The sequence below is a fragment of the Penaeus chinensis genome, chromosome 12, assembly GCF_019202785.1.
Source record: "Penaeus chinensis breed Huanghai No. 1 chromosome 12, ASM1920278v2, whole genome shotgun sequence".
In the NCBI taxonomy this organism is placed as follows: domain Eukaryota; kingdom Metazoa; phylum Arthropoda; class Malacostraca; order Decapoda; family Penaeidae; genus Penaeus; species Penaeus chinensis.
The window spans coordinates 24,246,480-24,258,979 of NC_061830.1; the positions used below are offsets into that span (position 1 = coordinate 24,246,480).

Consider the following 12,500-nt stretch of genomic DNA (forward strand, 5'->3'; position numbering starts at 1 on the left):
AATACTCAAGTAGGCTTTAGGTTATTCAGTCAACATTAAAAGTTATTTTATATACGTTTAAAAACCTGCCCTATGTATTTAGCTAGTACAGACCAGTAAATGATGAAAATATACAAAAAAATGGAACACATGGAAAACAAAATCCAATACTTCAAGTGGATACACTTGAAGTGATACATCTAAGAATGCTCTGTATATTATATAAAATTTCATATTTATCACTGACTGACCAACATTATTATGAATTTGTTTTGTTGATAAAGTAAGCCAACTTTTGAGTGGTAAAATAGTTTTATTTTTGTTATCCATTAGCCACTACAATAATCCAATTAGTTTCAATCTATTTTAGGGGACAGGTAGGCAAAGCACAATTTTGAAAAAGCCTCCCTTTGGTCCCTTTGGGATCAGATTATGCACCATTACTATTATTATACCCCAATCAGTCCTCTTTCTAAACCCGGTGGCTGACCTATGGGCACTCATATACGTAAATACCGTATAGCTCCTGGAGTATACCTGCAAATGCCAGGTGCATGTAAATAAGAACTTTAAATCTAGGTTCTGCACTTGAGTGTAACATATACTTGCACTCTTTGCTGTAAGGTCACACTAATTCTTGGAGTGTTGAGTGTGGGTCGAAAAATATTCCTCAAGGCTTTGTTAATTGTTTTAATAGTTCCGATGGAAAGACAGAACACAGTTTGCTAGTCAGAGCTTTATTTTACTAATTTGCCGTATTTAACTAGCACCGTCTGACCGGGTCTTAATTACCAGCGGTTGCTTCAAATTGCACCTGAGTTGCCGATTAGTCAGAAACTCCCAAATCCCCCCCGCCCCCCTCAAAGATAAAAAGGGCATTGGCCAATTCTATCCTTACAAAATAAACAGAAAAAATAATCTGAATCCCGAAAGTAGTTACAAAACATAGAAATTCACAATAAATCAAGAACTAATTGAACACTAAGGTACATAATTGTTCATCCAACCCGGGCGCGACGTCTACCTCCGGGGCAGCGTGGGAGGTGACTCGGGATACATTTGCTGTGCTGTTTGCCAGAAGGGTCCCGTGGCGATAATGCTTCTTTGGGGTGACTGCGTAGAGATATGCGGCCACTTCAGTCGAGCCTTTCAGTTTACCGGCGATATGGGCGGACCACGGTGCCCGACTGCCTCCTTACCTTCGTAACCTGATTTTGAATCCAAATGCTGGATCCCGGTTGTAAACGGCGCCGTCGGCGAGGCTAGCAATCTGCATATCCCTCTTGTTCAGGGTCTATTGCCACTGTGGGTCGCTAAGAAAGACAGAGAAGATAGAAAATCATCACCTATATATATATATATATATATATATATATATATATATATATATATATATAGCAAAACCTTATTAGTTGATCAGGAGTCGGATAAGTTATAATCTATTTCAAAGCCTGCAAATAGCAGTGAAAAAAAATTCCTGACGGCCATATATAGTTGAAAATAGTTAATAGGAAGGATAAAGAGGAAAATGGAAGGTGTTGGAGCATATGGTAGTGAATACTGTCAGGGCCTTCATGAGTGCTGCGGCATGACTGTAAGACAGCATTGAGTTCAGAGGAAGAAAAAGGAGCACTATAGGACTCAGCAGAGGATAGGGTGAAGATGATGGGAATGCATTCCTTGATGGTCTTAATGGAAGAGAAGTGTGGAGAAAGGTAAGAGCCACTACTGACCTTGCTGAAATAGTCACCTAGTTCATTAGCGACTTGGAGAGGATCAGATATGAGATTATCTCAAATATGGATAGTTTATGGATTCAACGCCAAACAGCTGAAACTGATGTAGATATAAACATAATTTCGCCAGCTATTTGTTTAACTGTTCTTGATTGTACGACGAAGACAGATGGGGGATCTTTTAAAGGAGATAAGGGCTGATAGTTGATTAGGGGTGCCTTATTTGCAGCAATAATTGTTCCAGGCTGCATGTTTTAAGTGGAGTGATTTTGTGCAATCAGAATTCCACAATGGAACACATTTGGAGGTATAAGGTCTTGTAGTTTGGCTGTATAGGCAGCTCTTAGGACTGTAGCTGTGAAACATTGTATTATAGCTGAAATTATCTCTCTCTCTCTCTCTCTCTCTCTCTATATATATATATATATATATTTATATATATATATATATATATATATATATATAAACACACACACACACATATTTGTAAAGACATTATATATCTATAACTGTTTATCTATCTATATATATATATGATTATATAAACACACACACACACACACACACACACACACATACACACACACACACACACACACACACACACACACACACACACACACACACACACACACACACACACACACACACACACACGCACACATATATATGTGTGTGTGTGTGTGTGTGTGTGTGTGTGTGTGTGTGTGTGTGTGTTTATATATATATATATATGTATGTGTGTGTATATATATATGTATATATATGTGTGTGATTGTGTGTGTGTGTGTGTTTGTGTGTGTGTGTGTGTGTTTGTGTGTGTGTATGTATGTATGTATGTATGTATGTATGTATGTATGTATGTATATATACATAGACATTATGTATATACATATATTTATATACATATATATATATATATATGTGTGTGTGTGTGTGTCTGTGTGTGTGTGTATATATAAATATATATAATGTCTATATCTCTATAGACATATATATATATATATATATATATATATATATATAGTGTGTGTGTGTGTGTGTGTGTGTGTGTGTGTGTGTGTGTGTGTGTGTGTGTGTGTGTGAAGTATATAAATACATAAATACACACACGTACATATATTTCCCCCCGCTCATTCAGCCTGTATCAGTTGGAGTTGAATTAATAAAGGAACGCGTGAAACTGTGTCTCCTTCATCATACATGGTGCAGTGATTGCAATTGACCATGAATCAGAGATGCCCCTCGCTCGACGCCTAGAGCGCCGATTCTTGTCGTCCTTCTCAGCCTAATGTCATTGTACCAATAGACGAGATAGACAGTTCTAAGCCAGCAAAACGCCTTCACAACATAGGAATTAGACATGGCTAACCTCATCATACGGTCCAGGAGGACCCACATTTCGAGTGCCTCCCTCGGCCGCCCCAGAAAAACAGGGCTTGGAGATGTCGTCAGCCGCCTTCACATCGTGGGTGCGATTCATGGAATGTTTGCTCCATATGTGCAAATGGCCGGCACAGGAAAGGAAGTGATCCACCCCATAAAACTCCCCTGCGTTACTTCCCTGCATCTGTGGGCCAGAACAACTCCACGCCCGCCGATGCTGTCTTGTGTGTACTACTGGGGAAACTCATTATATATATATATATATATATATATATATATATATATCAATAATTTATCAATCTCTACATTTATTATACTCTTCGTTAATTAATATATCAATTTGAAACAATTACTCACACCATCATTTAGCATCTTTTTATTCATCATGACTGTAACACTTTTCAGTCTTGACGTTCTACACCAAGAAGCTGCTCCTTGTGATAAAAGGCGAACCACAACACATTCACCCATGCTTGCTATACACTAGCGTCAATACCCTAGCAATGGGAGGACAAAGTAAGGGCACAATTAGAGGAGGACTTCAAATGGGGTGACAGCAAGTCCATCCCGGCGAGGGGAACCATAGAGTGGTGCACCTGCATTGTGGTGGTCGCAAGAAGTTCAGTCAGCTTCAACGCATTGCGGATCACCAGCGCCTCAACACGGCATGTTTACAGAAGACTCGCCACACTTTATCCCCCCTTGGCATGGAATTGGCATCCCCAACACATGTTCAGGTTGGTAATGAACTCATTTGGCGGTTATGTGTATACAAACCAAGCGATTATGCCATCTAAGGAATCGCCAAAATATGTGGACAACACGATGCTTTATCACAGCAGTATAAAGGAAGCTATCTGGCATGTCTATGACTGAAGCTGAAAAAAAATTCAGTTTGTCTGAAGGGAAGTCAACCTCGTGGATTTCCACCTTGGTTGTGAAGAAAATTAGTTATGATAGAATGTTTACCGGCCATCCAAAATTTTGCCCTGCCATAAAAGTCCAACATCACAGATTTCAGGTAATGGTATGGTTTTATAAACCAGTCAGCCCTGATCATGAAGACTGCTGGGTGATATTGAAGAAGCCCTCTGGAAAATCAGAGTAATGGGACAAAGAACTGCAGAAGTTCCATCAGACCCCAGACACCGTATGCCAGCTCACTAAGGATGTCTTATCATATAATGAAAAGACCTGCCCCACATCAGCCATCGCTGCTAAGAAGGGTGGCGCCCATCCCTGTGCGGTAGCTACCACCTCACCAATGCCCAAGCTGGCTATGTAGCTATAGAGGGAAGGCGGTATCTCCAGAAAGTGAAACTCTTCCCTGTGAGGTGTCTAAATCTCATCATCACCTGCCACCCCTTGACTAAGCTCCTGGGAGACAAACTACTTACAAATGTGGTTCTTCTAGTCAAGGGAGCGAACGCAACTATACAGGAGAAGTACTTGCCCAGGAAAAGGACCTTGCCGAAACAATCGCAGCTGCAATGGTCACCACAGCCGAACATAAGGGCCACATCTTGGACGGTTCAGTGGTCAGTAAAATGACCTCTGACAACTGTATACCAGATGTTGCTAGTCCTAAACAGCAACTGGCACCAAAACAGATCACAAAATATTCCGAGTTTACACTATATTTACAACATAAGAGACAGCCTGGACCTAGTGACATACACCTAGCTGGCATTGTGTGGAGTGTGAGGCAGTGCATGTATTAGTCGGGACTGGAGGAAGATCTGCACTACCACAGAGTGCTATGCATGACATGTGAAACCCACGTTCTGTCATAGTTCATAGAGTCACTTGTCATAAGTTTGTTAATGGAGTACCCTTTCTAAATGACAGACATTATATTCCAGTATGGGGGTATACCTATTTGTCCTATGCAAACAAGCTCACAGGTTGGTTGGAACTATCCCCCTTCCAGTATGGGGCCACGTTGCAGAGGATCAAAGTGCAGCTGAGACACTACAGACAAGGGCAGCCTCGCCTCCGAGCAGCTGTCCACCGACGGGTGCACCAATCTAGTCAACGAGAATTCATAATAAAGTGGGGTTTTATTATGAATTCACATGCACGCAAATTCACGAGTGCTTACGCAAACACAACCCCCCACCCAGCTCCCTCTACCTCTCTGAACTTGCTTGCCATCATTCATGGTGTGACAATTCATATTTCTTTTTTCTCATTATTAATTTAGTATATTTGTCATGCTTTTCCCTTAGCACGCCAGTATTTAAATATTTAAGATCCTCAACATAATACCATTATGTAGTGTATCTTGGGGGTGGGGTGCTGTACAATATATTTTCCCAGCAACACTCAACCCGCTTCAGGCGACGCATGTGTGCTTTGGTGTCGAGTCGATAAAGGAGTATCATATGATCCTGTGTCTCAATCACCCTGAGAACTCGAACGTTAAAGGCCTCTTTTGTAACATATCTGAAACACCAAACGCTGATACACTCTGATACATGTCTGCCCTATAAGCATACATTATTGGAGCCTGTTGAAATATCTTTTTATTTTGTATTAAGTTGAAGGCAAACATTTTGATACACTCCAGCCAGCCAATATTTTTCAGATATATTTTGCATAGTCTCAGACGGGGATTTATATTTTCATAAATTATTTATTGCATCATAAGTTTCTTGTTACAATTTTTCATTGTAAAGGTATACAAAATGTTTCTGTGCCTTTTCAGCAGTACATTAAATACATGTTCTCTCAATATGAGTAAGATTTGAAGTCAGTCATGGCGGTTGCTAGAACGACATGGTAAGAATTTCCAACGTATCCGAGTCATATGACGTGGTATTGACTTCGGTGGGATGAATGTCTTCAAAATTATTCTTTACATTAATGATATGACAAACAAGCTCAAAAATATCAAAGAAAATACTGTATATTCTGATTTGTAAATATACTTCAATCAATAAATCAAGAAAATTGCCCGTGGTCAGTGGAATTAAGCAGTTATCCGATTAAGACACGCAACTCACTCACGATGAGATCCAAAACCCTATGGTACTTCCACATTTCATATGAAGTGCAATTTATGTAATATAAAAAAAATATGACTGAATATGAGAAATACATTTACACTTTCCACAGCCTTGCGAAGCAAAGAGTGGTGTGTATAAACAATATAAGCAGTCAGGTACTTTTTCCATTTTATTTGAAGCTTCCACAATGTTTTGCTTGTAATTAATAATCATACCAGCGTAATAAGTACTTAATTGGTTTTCTATTGACTTTTTCATGTGAAATAAGATAAAGAATATCCCCTTTTCTCAACACTGTATGTTAGTACAAACTTCTATAATATCGTGTTTTGTAACAACCATGATATAACTTGAAACAATGTATCAAAATGTTAGGGGTTCCGAGATGCTACAAAAAGGCCTTAAGTAAATTGACATTTTACAAGATCAGAAATTAAATTGAAGTCCTTTGATACTCTTCATGTTTTCTAAGTATTCAAATAATGTATACACTATAAAATTGTTTATATCTTATCTTTCAGACGAAGGAAAGATTGAAAAGAGAAATCATTCGTTGCGTAGCAGATAGTAAACTGATTAACTACAGCGATCAGCTGCTTTTGGAGCACTTCCTGCCAGAAGGCAAATGTATCCTGGATCATGATAGCCATAATGTACCCAGCTTCTCCAAGTGGCCTCAAAGTTTAGCAAGCATTGCAGCTGTAGGGTAGGTAATTTACTTGGTTTATATTTTTCCAAAGCAAAACTTAGTTTTATGAAATGCATATAGTACTTAATGATAGATATTGATTTCCCCTGTTTACTTGTTGATTGGTAATTCATGATGAAATATATTGCTATGTTTTTAGTTTTCCTTATTCGTTAAAACAATGCACAACAACTGAAATTTTCAAGCAAATTAGGAATTGCTTCTCTAATATAATGAACAAGGAAAAATAACTAAATTGGTGTGTAACCCTTTATTTAATACCATATTTTTTGTTTTTGTATCTCAACATCTTTTATTGCATTTATACATTTCTCATGTTACTCTACACCTTTGTTTCTGTAGTCTTCACCTCTCTATCTTTTACATACCCAGTTATATCTCTTTGTTTTCCATTATGTATCTGCATGTTACTCAGAGAGAGAGAATGTGAAAATGTGCAATTTAGTGATTTGACACCATTGTGGTAATGACAATGTGTATGTTATTAAATAATGTTTTTTCTTTCTTAAAATACTATATAATGATGAAAACTATAGGCGTCTTCTGTACACGTCATAAAGGTTAATTCCAGAATAAAGTTAATCCAAATCTACAGTACTTACACAGAAGATGCAAGACACACGTCCATGAAAATGCGGGTTTCTGTGTAATAGTAATCACCTTTCACCCTCTATAATATCATATGCTGATGTTGATAACGAAACGTTTGCTGTAAAGAGAAAAAATTATATATATATATATATATATATATATATATATATACATACATATATATATATATACACACATATATATATATATATATATATATATATATATATATGTATGTATGTATATATATACACACACATTTACCGTAGTATTGCATCATGCAGATTTATATTCTATATCTTTCTGTATGAAGTTTACACCGAATTACCCAAAGGATTAGTTAAGATTTTGCAGTTGATTGATAGCATCTCACAAATATTATTTATTTTTTTTCTGTTTCAGGTGTATTCCAATTGGATTGGTGATATCAAACAGTCTTTTACTCTTCTGTTCTTCTATAGCCATTTGGAGTTCAGTGTTTGCCCTCAGTTCACCCATAGTATGGTGCCTTTTGCAAGATTTGTAAGTAGACTAAAAGCAGTTTGTGGTTATCTTCATTATGCTAAAGCCTTATTTTGTGTGTATGATATTGTATCGCAAAATACATTGTTATGGGGGGGGGGGGTAATAGTGAGGTAACAGTTGTGCCATGAGAAATGTTTAAAAGTTTCGTATTATCAAGATTGTCAGTATTTGATATTGATGACTTTGGAGATTACCATGTGATTATTATAACTTCATGATATACTTGTATCAAACTACTGTTGATATGAATGTTATCTTGTAACTGCTGTTAAGCTCACCACTGAACTCGTTAGGCTGTAACAACTGGCAAATCCAAGGATGAGCAATGAATTAGTGTTATCCTGTTAAAAATGGTTATGCATATATTATTATAGTTAGGTTAGCCAGGAAAGGTTATATTATGAAAGATTTGGTGATTTAGAATGGAGGTAATTGAACATGGAAAGGAAATAGACACAAACACTTGCACCCACACAGACATTCATCCACTCACACACGCGTGCGCACATACACATCCACGCATACACACGCACACACACTCACGCACGAACGCACACTAAACAAACTCATAAACACGCACACTACACATACGCACAAACATGCAAGTCGGCACTCAAACAAACACAAAGACACGCGTAAACACACACACACATGCGCGCGCAAACACACACGTGCGCGCAAACACACACACAAACAAAAAAACACGCACACACACAGACACACACACACACACACACACACACACACACACACACACACACACACACACACACACACACACACACACACACACACACACACACACACACACACATATGCACATACATTCTCCACACACACATACTCCACACACATACTCCACAGACACACATACTCCACACACACATACTCCACAGACACACATACTCCACACACACACATACTCCATACACACATACTCCAAACACACACATACTCCACACACACACATACTCCACACACACACTCCACACACACACTCCACACACACACACTCCACACACACACGCTCCACACATACACTTCACACACACACACTCCACACACACACACACTCCACACACATACACTCCACACACACTTACTCCACACACACTTACTCCACACACACTCCACACACACTTACTCCACACACACATACTCCACACACACATACTCAACACACACACACTCCACACACACACTCCATACACACTTATAATCCACACACACATACTCCACACACACTCCACCACACACACTCCACACACACTCCACACACATATACTCCACATACACACTCCATACACACACACTCCATACACACACATACTCCACACACACGTATACTCCACACACACGTACACACTCCATACAAACACACTTACTCCACACAAACATACTCCACACACACATACTCCACACATACTTCACACACACATACTCCACACAAACATACTCCACACACACATACTCCACACACACATACTCCACACACACATACTCCACACGCACATACTCCATACACCATGCACACACTCCACACATGCACACACTCCACACATGCACACACTACACACATGGAAAGGAAATAGACACAAACACTTGCACCCACACAGACATTCATCCACTCACACACGCGTGCGCACATACACATCCACGCATACACACGCACACACACTCACGCACGAACGCACACTAAACAAACTCATAAACACGCACACTACACATACGCACAAACATGCAAGTCGGCACTCAAACAAACACAAAGACACGCGTAAACACACACACATGCGCGCGCAAACACACACACAAACAAACAAACACGCACACACACATACACACACACACACACACACACACACACACACACACACACACACATACACATGCACATACATTCTCCAAACACACATACTCCACACACATACTCCACAGACACACATACTCCACACACACATACTCCACAGACACACATACTCCACACAGACACATACTCCATACACACACACATACTCCACACACACACATACTCCACACACACACACATACTCCACACACACACACATACTCCACACACACACATACTCCACACACACACTTACTCCACACACACACTCCACACACACACACACTCCACACACACACACTCCACACACACACACTCCACACACACACACTCCACACACACACGCTCCACACATACACTTCACACACACACACACTCCACACACACACATACACTCCACACACATACACTCCACACACATACACTCCACACACACACTCCACACACACTTACTCCACACACACTCCACACACACTTACTCCACACACACATACTCCACACACACACTCCACACACACACTCCATACACACTTATAATCCACACACACACATGCGCGCGCAAACACACACACAAACAAACACGCACGCACACACACACACACACATACACATACACATACACATGCACATGCACATACATTCTCCACACACACATACTCCACACACATACTCCACAGACACACATACTCCACACACACATACTCCACACACACATACTCCACAGACACACATACTCCACACACACACATACTCCATACACACACATACTCCATACACACACATACTCCACACACACACATACTCCACACACACACATACTCCACACACACACATACTCCACACACACACTCCACACACACATTCCACACACACACTCCACACACACACTCCACACAAACACGCTCCACACAAACACGCTCCACACATACACTTCACACGCACACACTCCACACACACACATACACTCCACACACATACACTCCACACACACTTACTCCACACACACTCCACACACACTTACTCCACACACACTTACTCCACACACACATACTCCACACACACACTCCACACACACACACTCCACACACACACTCCATACACACTTATAATACACACACACACATACTCCACACACACTCCACACACACACTCCACCACACAAACTCCACACACACTCCACACACACTCCAACACACACTCCACACACATATACTCCACATACACACTCCATACACACACACTCCATACACACACATACTCCACACACACGTATACTCAACACACACATACACACTCCATACAAACACACATACTCCACACAAACATACTCCACACACACATACTCCACACACACATACTCCACACACACATACTCCACACGCACATACTCCACACGCACATACTCCATACACCAGCACACACTCCACACATGCACACACTCCACACATGCACACACCACACACATGTACACACTCCACACATGCACACACTCCACACATGCACACACTCCACACACACTCCACACACACTTACTCCACACACACATACTCCACACACACACTCCACACACACACACTTCCACACACACGTACTCCATACACACACATGTACTCCACACACACATACACACATGTACTCCACACACACACATGTACTCCACACACACATGTACACACACCACACACACACATGTACTCCACACATACACACATGTACTCCACACACTCACATATTCCACATACACAAGTACTCCACACACACATATTCCACACACACTACCCAAAACACACTATCACACACAACACAGTACTCCCCACACACATTACCACACACATACTCCACACACACACATGTACTCCAACACACACACACACTACCACACACACACACATACCCACACACACACACACATACACACAACTCACCAACACACACACAATATCCACACACACACATTACTACACACACACAGTACTAACACACACATGTACTCCACACACACAATATCCACACACACACATACTCCACACACACACACAATTACTCACACACACCACACACTACACACACACTCTCCACCACACACAACAACATACTCCAACACACAGTACTCCACACACACACATACTCCACACACCACACATGTACTCACACACACAACACACTCACTCCACACTACTCACACACACTACTCCAACACACAATACTCACACACACACTTACTCACACACTACCCACACACACACATGTACTCCACACACACACAACTCACACAACACACTAGTACCCACACTACACACGTACTCCCACTACACACAAGTATCACACACACAAGTACTCCACACACACAATACCCAACAACACAGTAAATCCACACACACACAATACTCCAACACTCACATTCATGTACTCCAACACACAAGTACTCCACACACACACAAGTACTCCATACACACACAGTACTTCCCAACATCACACATATCACCACATGTCTCACACACCTTACTCCACACACACACAATTTACTCACACAACAGATACAATCACATATCACATCAATACACAATGAACTCACACACACATACACAATTACTCCAACACACACATGACACCACACTACAATATCCACATCACAATTACTCCACACACACTATTACTCCACAACACAATGTATACCATTACCTGTAACATACAACATATACTCACACACAACACAACAC

The 12,500-nt window shown here is 40.6% G+C and overlaps 1 protein-coding gene and 1 long non-coding RNA gene across 4 annotated transcripts in view; one reads left to right on the top strand and one right to left on the bottom strand.

Moving 5' to 3' along the window:
* Window positions 1-12,500, top strand: part of LOC125031316 (vezatin-like) — a 49,578-nt gene that overhangs the window by 29,239 nt on the left and 7,839 nt on the right. For 2 of the 3 annotated variants that reach the window (XM_047622001.1, XM_047622000.1), the window contains exons 4-5: window positions 6,631-6,815; window positions 7,812-7,931. In XM_047622001.1, coding sequence (XP_047477957.1) covers window positions 6,631-6,815; window positions 7,812-7,931 — 305 coding nt within the window. Of the gene's footprint in view, window positions 1-3,392; window positions 3,839-6,630; window positions 6,816-7,811; window positions 7,932-12,500 lie in introns of those variants that run through there. The other variant, XM_047622002.1, reaches the window with a different exon arrangement.
* On the bottom strand, window positions 655-6,624 carry LOC125031319. Its single transcript, XR_007115470.1, has 2 exons — window positions 4,977-6,624; window positions 655-1,292 (listed from the first exon to the last, which is right to left on the bottom strand). It is a non-coding gene; the product is annotated as an uncharacterized LOC125031319 (long non-coding RNA).